The sequence below is a fragment of the Garra rufa genome, chromosome 12 (genome assembly GCF_049309525.1).
Source record: "Garra rufa chromosome 12, GarRuf1.0, whole genome shotgun sequence".
In the NCBI taxonomy this organism is placed as follows: domain Eukaryota; kingdom Metazoa; phylum Chordata; class Actinopteri; order Cypriniformes; family Cyprinidae; genus Garra; species Garra rufa.
In genome coordinates this window covers 12,718,864-12,735,778 of record NC_133372.1, presented here as the reverse complement: position 1 = coordinate 12,735,778, position 16,915 = coordinate 12,718,864, and the positions used below count along the sequence as shown (strand labels likewise).

Sequence of the window (16,915 nt, the reverse complement as noted above, 5' to 3'; positions counted from 1 at the left end):
TGCTTGATTTTTTAAATCTGATTACATAATCCAGATTACATGTAATCAGTTACTACCCAGCTCTGGAAATAACCTGCACAGAACAAACTAATATTTTTGTTAACGGATTCATTGCAAAAGACTGGACCACATTATAATTCCTTTGGCGCCCTCTGCCGTTTTTTCAAGCTATGTTTTTGTCAACAACGTAGACCAGGGGTTTTCAAACCTGTCCTGGAGCCTCCCCTGCCCTGCACATTTTGTATGTCTCCCTTATTAGGCACACCCAATTCAGGTCTTGCAGTCTCTACTAATGAGCTGATGATTTGAATCAGGTGTATTAGATGAGAGAGACAAGCAAAATGTGCAGGGCAGGGGAGGCTCCAGGACAGGTTTGAAAACCCCTGACGTAGACGTTAAAATATTATAATTTGACACCTCCTAGTTTAGAAAGCCAGCTAAAGGTCCTATATGTTATGAATTATGCTCATACAATGACTCGGTCCAGATATTGCAGTCTCATAGTGCTATCACAACCCAAAACTTGCAAATAGCTGTTGACAGCATATGAAAATAACAAGTGCACACAAAGTCGTGGTCATATCAGTTTTAATTCACACATTTCAAATAAAACAAATAGAATTTCTCTTACACATTGTCTACACACACGCCCACATCCAAGCACTTAAGTAACAAAAGTAAACATGTCAATACATAAAAATACCTTGAACAAAGAAGAGGACCATAACATTTTAATAGGTTATAATAAACTTTTTTGTTGACTTGATACATTCAGTGAATAAGTATAAAAAGTATATGAGACGACCCTCGGTGTGCAAGGACATCTGTCAGTATGCCTGTTGGTAAAAGCAGCATTATCTGGTACGACGGCAAGTCTACCAAACCACAATGTATATCATTATCCGTTTTATAAAGATCTCAAATTAAGGTTATACGTCACTGTTTTCTTTAAAAGCTTAACTGCCCAAACACGATTTCATTATATCGGTCAGTTAGATATACTGATATATAGATATTTCTGACGTGGACATTAAAAGAGGCTTTCATGTAAGCCACTTTGGTAAGAAAGCATCTGCAAAGAAGAGAAACGGGAGAATGCAAATGTAGACTTGGCATGAGGGTAAAGGCATCAGAACTACTCTCGTTGAAAGCCATAACAAGATAACCGACTATAGCTTTACACCATTTATTTCCCACAACTGCTATCACTTCAGCTAAAGGCCTTACACAGGAGCACATCGAACACTCAGAATCGAACACCCTCAAGTAACGTGAGAAGGTAATTACTTGTCAAAAACAGGGAGCAAATGCCACTTCTCATGTTTTCAATAGTGAAATTTTGTGCATTTACAAAGTTTTACTCGGTGGCAATGCAATGTGTATTTTGTTGACTCACAATACACGGATTATAAAGGTGTTACACAGCTTTCATGGCAGGCACTTACACTTAGAGCAAGACCCCATAGTTTAACGGCTACTCAAAGCACATAAACACCATCTGCCAAAACAATAAGCTCATCACACGGGACAAAATAGTGATACAACCATGACACCTTTCCCCTTTTGTTTGCCAAAGACAAACTTGCCCATTACCTCTAAACAAGAACCACATTTTCACCGGTTACCACACATTTTCACTCGATAAAACTAGTTGTGCAGACTGCTACTCTATAAATATATTAAATATGTGTTTAAGGATACAAGTGATATTAATGGCTAAAATCCATCTCTGTTTGATTTTCGAAGTTCGAAAAAAGCAACTATTTTAAGCTGACAAGGAAATTTATTGCTTGATGTTCTTTCTTAGTGAAGGAAAAAAGATGCAGAGGACTGAGAAGACGGACAGAATGACCCTGACATTTGGGAAAAGGAAAAATCACCTGCAACATGTTCCCTGAACACTGACTAGCAAATTGGTTCTGCCTGCAGTTCAGGCCTGGTCCATAGGTGGCGCCGTTGTACTATGGTGCGGCTGCAAGTCTGCTGGGATCCCACAGTGGTTGAACAGTGGGGGGAGAAGGTGCTTAGTTTGGGATGTTGGCGACGAGGGCGAGGATGCGGGTGTGGAGCGAGTGACGGGCACAGTCTGAGGCAAAGCGGAAAGAGCCGAAGTGGGTTGACAGGGGGCCGAGGGCATGGGGGTCATTGGCGTTGATAGAGCTGTGGACATTAGCAGGCCATCCGAGGCAATAAGGCTGTGAAACTGTGAGGAGTCGTTGAGGGGGAGGGCGAGAACGCCCCAGGAGCCGTGAGAGATGTCCTCGTCCTTTCCAAGCGGCAGGTCGCTCAGTTCTGCTTTGGAGTTATCCATCTTCGCTAGGAGATGAGGTTGTCTCTGTGCGTATGTGCTGTCTGTGAGATGCCCCACAGAGGATGGAGGAGTGAGAGGGGGTTGTGGTGATGGAGGTGATGGAGGGAAAGCATCTTCGGACGTGGGGAGCAAACTGGGGTCCAGCTCCAGGCTGGAGAGTGTTTCAGCAGATAGCCGTCCGCTTAGTAGATCCACGACTCCCCCCGGCAGGCTACGACAATCTACTGCCTCTACGGGACCAAGCTCAGCCATTCCGCTTAGACATGCAAGGGATTCTGGGTAAGAGCCCATGGCCTGCAGAACGCGAACCAGTTCTTCGGCTTCCTCAGAGGTGGGCAACAGCTCACTATTCTTGCCTGTATGACAAACAAATGTGAGTTATAGGATACCAGATTACTGTAAACAGACAGATAAAGCAAGGTAAATAAGTATTTCCAGAAAACGATATGAGAACAGATATTATATATGGCTGGGTAAAAATCTCAATTTTTCTATTAAATATCAAAACTTAAAATTCCAAAATTGACCTTTTACTATATGCCAGTGTTTCCTATGAAAGCCCATTTCTGCCACTGAATGTAAAAAAAAAATAAAGGTAATTACAAGTTATCATCTCGCAATTCTGACTTTTTTTTCTCAGAATTGAGATATAAACTCACATTTGTTATAAAGTCAGACATGTGATATGTAAACTCGCAAGTCATGAGGAATGAAGACAGCATTGAGATATAAACACGCAATTGCAATTCATAGTCAGAATTCCATGATATAAACTCACAATTGGTATATATATTCAGAATTGAGACATAAAGTCACAATTTTGAGATGTCTTTTTACCCTCTCAAAATTGTACTTTATAACTCAGAATTGCATTATAAAAACTCACAATTCAGATTTTTCCCAGAATTGTGAAAATTACAAGTTATAAAGTCAGAATTGTGAGATGACAACTCACAATTTATGGGAAATTAAGTCAGAATTACATGATATAAACTCGCAATTGTGAGTTATAAAGTCAGAAAATTGATATATACTTTTGTAAATTTTGACTTTTTTCTCAGAATTGTGTGATATGAACTTAATTCACGCAATTCTTAGTGCAACGCAAGTCTTTTTTCTCTCCCAAAATTGTACTTTATAACTCACAATTGCAAGTTCATATCTCACTATACTGTCACAATACTGACTTTTTTCCTCAGAATTGTTATAAATTCAAAATTGCGAGTTATAAAGTCAGAATTACGTAATATAAACTCGCAACTGTAAGGTATAAAGTCAGAAATGTGAGATATAAACTTTCAATTTTTACTCTTTCCCTCAGAATTACGTGATATAAACTCACAATTGTGAATTATAAAGTCAGAATTGCGAGATAAACTCACAATTAATTTTTTCTCAAAATTGTTTATATCTCGCAATTCTAAGAAGTCTTCTTTCCCTCTCAAAATTGTGCTTTAGAACACTATTGTTTATATCTCACAATTTTGAGAAAAAAATCTTGCATATCTGACTTTATTCCTAAGAATTGTAAGATAATTCTGACTCGCAATTTTGAGTTTAAGACAACTCGCAATTTATGAGAAATTAAGACAGAATTACATGATATAAACGCAATTGCGAGTTATAAACTCAGAAATTTGAGATATAAACTTGCAATTTTTACTTTTTTCCTCAAAATTGTACTTTATAACTCACAATTGCGAGTTTATATCTCACAATTCTGAGAAGAGAAAAAATCTTACAATTCTGACTTTTTTTTCTCACAATTGTGAGATATGAAGAGAAATTAAGTCAGAAGTATGTGATATAAACTGGCAATTGCGAGTTATAAAGTCAGAATTGTCAGATATAAACTAAAAATTTTGACTTATGAGTGAGTTTATGTCTCACAATTCTGAGAAAATCTTGCAATTCTGATTTTTTTCCTCAGAATTGAGATATTAACCCAATTGCAAGTTATAAAGTCGCAATTTATGTGAAATAAAGTCAGAATTACATGATATAAACTCACATACTTACTTATTCTATTTTTCTCAGAATGAGTTTATATCCTGCAATTGTCACTTTTTCTCAGAATGAGTTTTTCTGAGAACTCACAACTCTGTGAGTATTTATCAGTTTTCCCCCCTCAAAATTAGACTTTATAACTCTTAATCGCTAGTTTAAAACTCACAATTCTAAAAAAAAAAAAAAAAAAAAAAAAATCTTAATCTCGCAATTCTGACTATTGAGTTTATATCACACAGTTCTGACGTTTTTCTCGGAATTGTGAGATAAAAACAAACTTAAGTTTATATCTCACACTTCTGAGAAAAAGAAGTCAGAATTGCAAGTCTGTAAATGGAATTCAGGAAAAAAAAGGTCAGAACTGTGAGATAAAAAGTCACAATCACCTTTTTTTCTTTTTTCAGTGGAGGAAATGGGCTTTCATAGTTTCCTGCAGCCCCACAGCAAAAGATCATAATTATGTTTGCAATCAAACCTTAAAATAAGAAGTCTTTTATCCAGAAAGGACACAATAAACTAATCAAAAGCAAAGATTTATACTTCAAATTCAAATAAATGTTCTATTAAACTGACCATTCATCAAAAAATCCTAAAAAAAGCAAATCATGGTATCCACAAAAATATTAAGCAGCAAATGTTTTTTAACAATGATAATAAGAAATTTCTTAAGCATCAAATCAACATATTAGAATGATTTCTGAAGGATCACGTGACACTGACGACAGGAGTAATGATGCTGAAAATTCAGCTTTTCCATCACAAGAATAAATTACATTTTAAAATATATTTAAATAAAAAGCGGCTAAAAATATTACACAGTATTACTGTATTTTTGATCAAATAAATGCAGCCTTGGTAAACATAGGACACTTCTTTTTAAAAAATACCATTATAACTATTACCTTCAAAAAGATCAAAGTCCTGCAGGTCATCAGGGAGTCGAGGAAGAACATCTGAGAAATCCTCCTGATTCAACTCCAGGTCATGTGGAATGTCGCTGATGTCATTGGTGATGTCATCTGGAAATTCATCTGCACTTAAATCAGGAGTTAAAGGGCTCCTGCAAAAACACAAAGATGATGAGCGCACACTTACCAACACACACAGACACATATTAAAACACACTCGGCTCTCACCTTATGCCAGAGGGCTGAGTGGGCAGGCACAAGATGGAAGGCATTCCCAGGTTACCCTGAGGCTGCGCAGGAGGAATGGGTTTCTGAGGGCGTCTTGTTGCTCCTCTCTTTCCTTTCTTCTTATGCTTCTTAGTGAGTGCTGGAGGCTTGGCTTTCTTTAGTGGCCTGTGCCGCTGAATCTGCTGGTGGTGGTGGTACGTTCTCCGGCTGATATCACCTCGAAGGAAATTGTCCTGTAAAGTAGCACAGACATGGTGAAATTAGTTGCTAGCAAAAGTTCTTTACGCAATGAAATAGCGCAATGTTTCTCACCATTTTCTTGGCATGCTCATCACAAAGTGGCGTCTGGTGCGTGATGTCAAAGACAGGGATGGAACACTGAGCTCCATCTGCAAAGCGAGCAGTGCAGCTTGAGAACAGCTGCTGAGAACGGTTCTGAAGGATATCTAGAGAGAGCCATTAAGGATGCAACACAGGGAACGCAGACATTCGTAAAACTTCAGTCAATCACCAAAGCAGATGGTTTGCTGGAAAGTCACAGGACAAAATGTTCTGAAATGCAGACGAACAGCCAATAGCAGCTTGCTCTTGTTTTTTTACGGGTACATTTGAGTTTTGACTAATTCAAAGAATAAGAACTTTGAGAGGATACGTTGAAAGCAGTGCCTGGTGAACGGTAAGGCTGAACTTCTGCAGTCTTCACCTTTTACGACAGCCGAACACAACCCTGAGTCATCTCCAGTCAATGGTACATTAGTGCTGTGGAATTAAAACACGTAAGAAAACAACTTCTGCAACATCAAAACTTACAAAGTAGAATACTGAGTTACAAGTATCGAGTGCTATGTCATTGCACACTAAGGGTGTAAATCAGACATTTTATTACTCTCATACTCTTAGTCAGCGATATAATATTTGCCAAAAATTCTAAACTTTTGACAGATTCAAGGTCAAGCAATTTCAATATTAAGATATTATGTGCCTAGTATACATAACCAGTTGTTTTATTATCTCAAAATGCAACCAAAATATTAAAATCAACATTTAATTTAACTCTCTGAAAATGTACAACATAAAAAATACATTATCAATTTTTCAAACAATTTGGAAATATATACAGTGCCTTGCAAAAGTATTCACACCCCCCACCCCCTTTTTTTTCTTCCAAGTTTTATGTTGCTGCCTATGTTAAGCTGCTTTAAACTTTTTTCCACATCAATATACACTCCATACACCATTCGACAAAGAAAAACACAATTGTCACAATTTATTAAAAATAAAAAAACTGAAATAAGTACATTGCATAAGTATTCATACCTTTAACTCAGTACTTAGCTGAAACACCTTTACAGCCTCAAGTCTTTTTGGGTAAGATGCAAAAAGCTTTGTACATCAGCATTTGGCAATTACCTGCCATTCTTCTCCCAACCTCAAGCTCAGTCAGGTTGGATGGGGGCAGACGCACACTTTCAGGTTTCTCCAGAAATGTTTGATTGGGTTCAAGCCCAGACTCAGGCTGGACCACTCAAGGACATCTACAAGCAATATGAATGCTCCTGAGCTAAATTTCAACTGTCCCAGATAAGGGTTTGAATACTTATGCAATGGAATCAATTAAGTTTTTTTTTTTTTAATTTGCAATATTTTTTCATTTGCCATTATGATGTATAGAGTGTAGACTGTTGTGGGAAAAAAAACGATGCAGCAACATCAACATAAAATGTGGAAAAAAAAAAATGCAGGGGTATGAATACTTTCGCAAGGCACTATAAATAATAAACAAGCAAAAAAATAAGTCACACATGAGCTCTATAGTTTTCTGATGAAAGCTCATCCTTGGCTTTTGCAATGATATAAGTGTTGCATCACAATCTAATCTGACATTGATTCTCATAGAGCATATAATATTTGCAGACAATTCAAAACTTTCTGCAACACAATTAGATTCATAGATTCATTTTATCATTTTTAGAAGCCTGCAACTAATATATCTATATTAAGATATTATGTGCTATTTTACACAACCCATTACATTATTTTTAACTCACAAAAGAAACCAAAATGTGACCAATAAACTGAACACTTTGAAAATTCCAAATCCTGCATCTCAGTTGGGACATTTACAACAAAAAAGACACTTTAGTTTTTTTAATAATTTAGGGAGGAGAAATCTAGTCAATAATGTCTATCAGTCTTCTGTGATCACCTAAAATGCAAATCTAGTATTTCCATTAGGACATACACAAAACAATTAGGCCTCCCAGTCGTTGAAAAAACATTTATACAAAAAATTAATGTGGTTCTTAAAAACATTATCAAGGTTTTTTACAATTACATCAATACATCATATTGTTAGTATTGTTAATACCCTTAAAGCATTGGTCTCAAACTCAATCCCTGTAAGGTCACAGCTCTGCACAGTTTAACTCCAACCCTAATCAAACCTGGTCCAGCTAATCAAGGTCTTCAGGATTACCAGAAAATTTCAAGCAGGTGTGAGTTGGAGCTGGTTGGAGCTAAACTCTGCAGAGCTGCAGCCCTCCAGGAATTGAGTTTGAGACCTCTGCCTTCACCCAAAAATGGAAATTCTGTCATTAATTACTCACTTTCATGTCATTCCAAACCTGTTCATCTTCAAAACTCAAATGAAGATATTTTTGATGAAATCAGAGAGCTTTCTGACCTTGCATAGACAGCAATGCAACTACCATGTTCAAGGCCCATAAAGGTAGTAAGGACATTGTTAAAATAATCCATGTGACATCTGTGGTCCAACTGTAGTGTTATTAAGCTACTAGAATACTTTTTGTGTGCAAAAAAAAGGACTTTAAACAACAATTTATTCTCTTTCATGCCAGTCTTCGACGTACACATGAGAGAAGAAAATTGTTAAATAAAGTTTTTTTTGCACAATAAATATTCTCTTTACTACCTTTCTGGGCTTTGAACATAGTAGTTGTGTTGCTGTCGATGCAGATTTCATAAAAAATTCCTTGATTTGTGTTCTGAAGATAAAGGGAGGTCTTCCGGTTTTGGAATGACATGAGGGTGAGTAATTAATGACAGAATTTTAATTTTGGGTAAACTATCCCTCCAATGCACAAGCGTGTGTTTTTACCTGGAGGGTGTGGAGGTCTTTTTATATTGTTCCTGAATAAGCTGTGCAGTGTGTTGTGGTTCCTCTCTTGCTGCCTGCAGCAGGGCTTTACGAAGGGCATGCTGGGATCTCCTCTCCCTCCTGAAGCCCCTCTGCTCTCTGCAAAGGTGCGTGTGTTTTTGTCTCAGGTATGAGCAGAAGCCTGCCAAACGCTCAGCACGGGATCGGCTGGCACTGTAAGATGGGAAAGAGAATTTTCTAGATCAGCAGTTTTCAAACTGTGGGCTGCGATCCACTGCTGAGTCACAGAGTGTAAGCATTCATGCATTGCCAGAACTATGAAAACACAACTTCTCAAGTTCAAAAAAACAAGTTTGTTGGTTGTCATAACTTGCATTCAGATAAGTATGTCTCAGATCAAGGATGTTTTTCCTGCATTGAAGAAACAAACACACACCACAACCTGATGAATTAAAATAAGACAAAACAAGCATTAAAAAATGAAAATTCTGTCATTAATTACTTACTCTCATGTCAATCAAAACCAATAAGATCTTTGTTCATCTTCAGGACACAAATTAAGATATTTTAGATGAAATCCGAGAACTTTCTGATCCTGCATAGACAGAAATGCAACTGAAATGTTCCCAGGCGCAAAAACGTAGTAAGGACATTGGTGACAACAGTCCATGTGACATCAGTGGTTCAACCGTAATTTTAGGAAGCTACGAGAATACTTTTTGTGCACAAAGAAAGCAAAAATAGTGACTTCATTAAACAATTCTTCTCCTCCAAGTCACGTCCTCCGTATTATCAAGAAAACCATAAACGCATGCGTGTGGTGCTGCTGACGTACAACACACATGCACTGCGTTTCTTCGTAAAAAAGCGGTTGAATGTCACATGGACTGTTTCAGTTTCTGTCTATGGAGGGTCAGAAAGCTCTCGGATTTCATCAAAAATATCTTGATTTGTGTTCAGAAGATGAACGAAGGTCTAACAGGTTTGAAACAACATGAGAGGGATTTTTGGGTAAACTATCCCTTTAAAATCACCTAAAATATTTCTTATTTTGATTCATCCCTTTTTTGACAAAGAAGAACTAGGATTCCCAGTCCTAAAAAACCTGGATATATGTGAAAGCCAAATTTTATTTGTGATATCTAGACCTGGAAAAGTCATCTAGATTCATAAAATTTTAAAAATCCATTGGTAATTTATAATAAATACACTCAGCATTTTTGTAGTCACAGTATGCCAAGCTATAACATATTTTATCAGGTAGAAATTGTGAGTGAAAAATATTCTTAAAAATCACTATCCTTAAAACTACACTTGGTAACGGACAAAGTCCTGGGAATTATTGGTTGTAAATAAGCAGCAACAACAAAAAAAGTGTTATTTATTTGTCCATCCACTTTGATAAGTCCTGTATCCATGTGTACACTGGTGCCTCAAAACACATTCATCCAAGCAGAGGAACAAAGCCAAAGAACAACCCAAACAATGTTCTTCTGCAAGAAGCATGCAGTTTCATTTATTTTTTTGCTAGAGGGCCAAACGTTACATAGTGTAGTTTTAATCATTATCCAGTCAATCATGAACAACTGGAAAAGTAATTTGGTTTGTTGATTTCATTGGTTAAAAAGAGTAGGAACCCTGAAGAACATTCAAGAGGGTCTTCCAAACATTACTTATAAAGATCAGTGAAGCAATTTAAATGGATAGTTCGCCTAAAAATGAACACTCTGTCATTAATTACTTAAGCTCATGTCGTTCCAAACCTGTAAGACCTTTGTTCGTCTTCAGAAGACAAATTAAGATATTTTTGATGAAATCTGAGAGCTCTCTGACCCTGCTTAGACAGAAAGGGTCCTACCACGTTCAAGGTCCAGAAAGGTACCAAGAACATCGACAAAATAGTCCATGTGACATCAGTGGTTCAACCATAATTTTATAAAGCTACGAGAATACTTTTTGTTGCGCAAAGCAGCTAAAATAACAACTTTATTCAACAATTCTTCTCCTACGCATCACCCTAGCATCATTTTGGAGAGTACCAGATCAAAGCACGCTTATGCATCATAGTACTCTCCAAAATGGCTCTAGGGTGATGTGGAGGAGAAGAATTGTTAAATAAAGTTGTTATTTTAGTTGTTTTGCGCAACAAAAAGTATTCTTGGAGCTTTATAAAATTACGGTTGAACCACTGATGCCACATCTTGGTATTTTTCTGGACCTTGAACGTGGTTAGGACCCTTGCCGTCTATGGAAGGTCAGAGATTTCATCAAAAATATCTTAATTTGTGTTCTGAAGACCAAAGAAGGTCTTGCAGGTGTGGAACGACATGAGTGTGAGTAATTATGGACAGAATTTTCATTTTTGGGTGAAGTATCCCTTTAAGGTACAATTTTTTCACATATGTGACCCTGGACCACAAAACCAGTCTTAAGTCGCTGGGGTATACTTGTAGCAATAGCCAAAAATACATTGTATGGGTCAAAATTATTGATTTTTCTTTTATGTCAAAAATCATTAGGAAATTAAGTAAAGATCATGTTCCATTAAGATTTTTTGTAAAATTCCTACTGTAACCCTATCAAAATGTAATTTTTGATTAGTAATGTGCATTGTTAAGAACTTAATTTGGACAACTATAAAGGTGATTTTCTCAGTATTTTGATTTTTTTGCACCCTTAGATTCCAGATTTTCAAATAGATGTATCTCGGCCAAATATTGTCCTATCCTAACAAACTATACATCAATAGAAAGCTTATTTATTGAGCTTTCATAGGATGTATATATCTCAGTTTTGTAAAATTTAACCTTATGACTGGTTTTGTGGTCCAGGGTCACATATGTGAGAAAGGAGAACACTGAGATGAAAATATACTCCATTAAGTTAAGCAAACTGCAGGTTAGCTGTAGAATAGCACACTTGACCAATTAGAATTAAGCTTCTTTAAATATTTGCGTTATAATGTAGCTTAATCTTTGTGTTTGCCATTGGCATTAAATTACATGGTGGATGGGTGATTGTCAGACTAATGGATGAATGTACCTTTCCTCAAAGTGCTTCTCTTGTAGTCTCTGGCACTGATATGACACTGGTTTCCCCAAGTCTCCATCTTCCTCTTCACTGTCTTCTGACCAGTCAAGCCCTAAAACACAAGCTGTGTTTGTCATGAAAACAAACTAAGGCTAAATTAACCTTTAAATGTCACAATCTGAGGTCACAATTACCTACCTAAATGTGGGTTCAGGTCTTGGTACCTCCCCCTGTGTTGGTCCATCAATATATGGAACTTCTGCAAACATGGAGCTTGCTGTTGCATTGCAACTGAGTGCAATTTTATTAAAGATCTATGTATGTCATCACGGCTTGGTGCCGTCCCTGAAGCTGCAGGGACAACCTTCTTGTCAAAAGCATGATTAAGGTCCAGTTTAACTTTGTTATCAGCTGGAGTCGTTTCTATTGAGCCCTGATGGCCGTCCTGAAGAGTTGATGAGGTTTTGAATAATAAACCTGAACGAACCACAGGGGTTTGTAAGATTTCTGCACGAGGGGAAGCGGGAACTTTGGGTGTTTGTGTGGTTCTCCCAGTTTGGGTAGGAGGGAGGCAAGAACGTGGAAGAGTTGAAGAAAGAGACGAGGTTCTGAGATGGTTTGGGAAGGCTGGATCCACACTGTGATCTTGCTGTTTCTGCTTGTGGTTCAGAACTTGGCTTTCTTGGGGTTTCTTCAGGAATGTGCCACTTGATTTTAACATCTTTTCCCCTCTGCAAAAGGCAAAGGGATCTGAGGGGAGTAGACACGACAGGGAGGGTGGTGGGGATGGAGGTAAAAGCTCAAGCCCGTTGTGGGTCTTCAAAGCCAGGGATGGAACGGTAATGTTGAGGGCCAAAGACTCTATTGTGTCTTGTTTCTTCTTTCGCTCCTTCTTGGGGAGGACACCCATAACCTGAAGGTGACTATTACAATACCTAAGAGACAAACAGTTTTTTGTTTCAGTATTCTTTAAACATACGTATTCTTTTCTGTAAACGTTTGTTAATGCAAAAACCTACTTTCGGTCGTGAGCCTTGGGTATGGGATTGGTGCAGCGCTGGCTATTGTACTTGGCTACATATTCGCACTGCCTGAAAGGAGCGGTCCGGTCCTCAAGCACGTGGCGGATGCAGAAAGCATAACCATTGAGCCTGCGTTGCTTGCAAAGCTTTGGGCTATATGAACACAGAGGCTTGTGGTCCACCTCCGAATAGTGGATGTGTTTGCCTTCATACATCCCAGGGCTGGAACTCTCCGGAACATCAGCTGATGAAAAAAAAAAAAAAAAAAAAACAGAACATAAATGAGACAAAAGTGTGACAAAAGCAGAGTCAACCCAACTTCTTTTGGAATGCAGGAACAACTGTTTGAAGAGACATATTCAAGTTTTTCACTCAAAATTGAAAATGCGTCTTAAATTTAAAATTCTAATTCATTTCAAATTTATGTCCACCTTTTTCTTTAACGCAGAAGTAAGCCTATGGGTGAGATTTTCTAAAACTGTTTGCAGTTACAAACCAGTGTGCTCATAATTAAGATAATACATTAAAGGAGAAGTTCACTTCCAGAACAAAAGTTTACAGATAATTTACTCTTTAGTCGTAAAGAAATTATGTTTTTTAAAGGAAAACATTTCAGTATTTTTCTCCATATAGGGGACTTCTATGGTGCCTGGGAGTTTGAACTTCCAAAATGCAGTTTAAATGCAGCTTTGAAGGGCTCTAAATGATCCCAGCCAAGGAAGAAGAGTTATACATAGCGAAACGATTGGTTATTTTCTAAAAAAAAAAAAAATACAATTTATATATGTTTAACCTCAAATGCTCTTCTTGTCTAGTTCTGCGTGTACTTTGTGTATTCCGAATTCAAGTCAGTTAGGGTATGTTGAAAAATACCTCATCTCATTTTCAACTTCAAAATCGTCCTACATAGCTGTTTTGCCTTTTTTTGTAAAGGGTGTTTGATCTTCTTTGCACGTTCACTTTTTAAACACTTGGTTGTTACTTCTGCAGTGATGTAGGATGATTTTGAAGTTGGAGGAGAAAATGAGATTGTGTATTCCGGTTCAAGACAGTTGGGGTATGTCGAAAAACTCCAAAGTACATGCAGAGCTAGACAAGATGAAAAAAAAAAAAGAAGTATATAATTGTAATTTTTTTTTTTTTTTTTTTAGAAAATAACCAATCATTTTGCTAGATTAGACCATTCTTCTTCGGCTGGGATCATTTATAGCACTTTGAAACTGCATTTAAACTGCATTTTGGAAGTTCAAACTCACAGCCACCATAGAAGTCCACTATACGGAGAGAAATCCTGAAATGTTTTCCCCAAAAAACATAATTTCTTTATGACTGAAGAAAGAAAGACATGAACATCTTGGATGACAAGGTGGTGAGTAAATATCTGTAAATTTTTGTTCTGGAAGTGAACTTCCCCTTTAAAATAAGTATTTTTCTCCATATAGGGGACTTCTATGGTGCCTGGGAGTTTGAACTTCCAAAATGCACTTTAAATGCAGCTTTGAAGGACTCTAAATGATCCCAGCCAAGGAAGAAGAGTCTTACCTAGCGAAACGATTGGTTATTTTAAAAAAAACTTACAATTTATATATTTTTTAACCTCAAATACTCTTCTTGTCTAGTTCCGCGTGTACTCTGTGTATTCCGAATTCAAGACAGTTAGGGTATGTTGATAAATCTCATTTTCTCCTCCAACTTCAAAATCGTCCTGCATAGCTGTTTTGCCTTTTTTTGTAAAGGGTGTTTGATCTTCTTTGCACGTTCACTTTGTAAACACTTGGTCATTACTTCTGCAGCGATGTAGGGTGATTTTGAAGTTGGAGAAGAAAATGAGATTTATCAACATACCCTAACTGTCTTGAATTCGGAATACACAAAGTACATGCAGAACTAGACAAGATGAGCATTAAAGATGAGGTTAAAAAAAAAAAGTATATAAATTGATTTTTTTTTTTAAGAAAATAACCGATCATTTTGCTAGATTGGACCCTTCTTCTTCAGGTGGGATCATTTTTAGCACTTTGAAGTTCAAACTCACGGCCACCATAGAAGTCCACTATATGGAGAGAAATCCTGAAATGTTTTCCCCAAAAAACATAATTTCTTTATGACTGAAAAAAGAAAGACATGAACATCTTGGATGACAAAGTGGTGAGTACATATCTGTAAATTTTTGTTCTGGAAGTGAACTTCCCCTTTAAAATAATATGGTAAGACACACCAATTTGCAATATCAAGCAGCAAAATGAGCTGTTTTGTACAGCCTAAAATACCTGGAGGTGATTGAGACCGGAAGCCAAACTGATAGAATTTACCATAAATGGCCACACCCACTCTTACAGGAAGAAAAAGGTGGACAATTGTTATGTATACATTTAGAAAAATGATATTTAAAACTGTATCTATTGTGTTCAAACTTTTTACCAGGTGTAAACTGCATTATACTTTTAGGGTTGGAATACACTACATGACTTTTGCCCAAATTTTGGCCATGATTTGCAGTCTGGACACAATTTCTCAGCAAATCGCATAGTCTATGATGGAACAGACTTTAAGACTGTAACTCTATCCAGTATTTTGAAATGATTTTACAACACATACTGCTTTGATTTGTCATGCGACTGAGAAACAAGGCACACATTTCTGGGCAAGTTTGTTTGTTTTGTGGTATATCTATCCTCAGTCGTTGAGTATACAGTGCATGTACATAATGCCTAGTGTTTTAAAATCTGTTCAGACTTAAAGTCATGTAGTGTATTCCAGCCTTTCCTTTCCTGTAACATTCATTTTATTAATCTCAATTGCAGACAGTTACCACTGACCCTGAAACTGCCCTAAACTGAATAGTCCGCAAATGATAGTTGACATTTGAAGAGCACAGAAATGAAAGCTCTCAGCTCATCCATTATTATTGTATATATTATTTCTAGCAGTCACCGATGTATACAAAACTACAAAGGTTATCTATACTAAAACAGCTATAATATATACAATAATGACATGCTTATCTGCAGGTCAAATGACATAGAATTTAAAGTAGCTTTCAATACGTTGCAGTCACCTCCAGCATCTAACATATTAACTCTGCATTTCAAAACACCCATCAAAGCATGCAGTATGTAAACTGTTCAGCATAAACAGCTCAAACCATTAAATATTAAAGTGACAGGAAGCAAGAAAAGTAACCCCTGTTTTAAGCAATCAATGACACAAGAGGAAAAAAACAGCTGGTCTAAGCAGAGCTTTTAGCAGGTGAAGCACTAAATCATAAAACGATGGCTTGTAAAAGCGTTTGGGCAGAGTACAATACGTTTGACATGCAAAGCAACTTTGAAAACGCAAGGGGACGGTGGACAACCCGCCTACTACTCTATCATGTACTTGGGCAGCACTATCAGTTACTTTTGAGGCAAGGATTGAGCAAGTTGGGTGTAGCGCCTGAAGTAACAATTATTATTATTTATTTTTTTTACGAAAGATACGGTCAGATTCAACGCGGCTGGTAGAATCTATGTCTATGTTGCGTCGTACAAATATTTCCAACGCATTTTGAAACTTTGTAACTGTTTTTGGAACATTTGTTTTTGCGCAGACTCTCGGGACCGATAATAAGCTAAATACCTGTCAAACGACAAAACGCGTTGTCGACGACCGGAGATGTTTAAAAGTTTCGGGGTATTTTTTATAATGTGTATTTAGATTTGTTTCACCGGTTTAGGTTGTAATAATATTACAAGAAAAACTGATATCAGATAGACATTTTGACGACAGATATTGCTTTATTTCTACGCAATTTGTAGTTACCGTTGGCCTGTGAAACCTCCTGAATCCCCCGAGTCGAGTAATGAGACACCCGCCTTGTAGTGCGTGATAAGCGGGCTTCCGCCTTTGCTTGAGTCCGCTGCTTCCCGGCTGCCGCTCAGTCCCCGGTCGCTGCGGCCTGTGCTAAACAAGCTACGCTGATCTTTTCGTACGGTCGACGGCTATTACTTTCAACGGGGATTTTCCGCCTCTACCTTTCCGCTCCACGCTAGGAAATTTAGTTTTTTAACGCGTGGGTATAATTTTACACGAATCCTACTGGCACATCTTTGTCGATTATTGAAATAAAACTAGCCGTACACAAGGAGAAGGGGGTGTTGGTTTAGTCATCGGATGCGAGGCTTCTTACAGCACAACTACAGGCACTGGGGGGACATGACAACAGCCAACAGTGCAACAACAACCTCTGCAACCATTTTGGAATTCAACTTTGTATGTTCATTGTCGGCTTTTAGAAAGATGACAGATCTCG

General features: G+C 37.4%; 1 protein-coding gene across 1 annotated transcript; it reads right to left on the bottom strand.

Annotated features, from left to right (window-relative positions):
• Positions 1-571: 571 nt before the first annotated feature.
• ino80db (INO80 complex subunit Db) lies at positions 572-16,763 on the bottom strand. Its single transcript, XM_073851772.1, is given in 11 exon segments — positions 572-2,017; positions 2,020-2,667; positions 5,221-5,378; positions 5,455-5,687; positions 5,767-5,900; positions 6,107-6,213; positions 8,573-8,785; positions 11,615-11,714; positions 11,801-12,537; positions 12,622-12,868; positions 16,426-16,763. Coding segments are annotated over 10 exon segments (2,604 nt in total). The 5' UTR covers positions 12,840-12,868; positions 16,426-16,763; the 3' UTR covers positions 572-1,961.
• Positions 16,764-16,915: the final 152 nt, after the last annotated feature.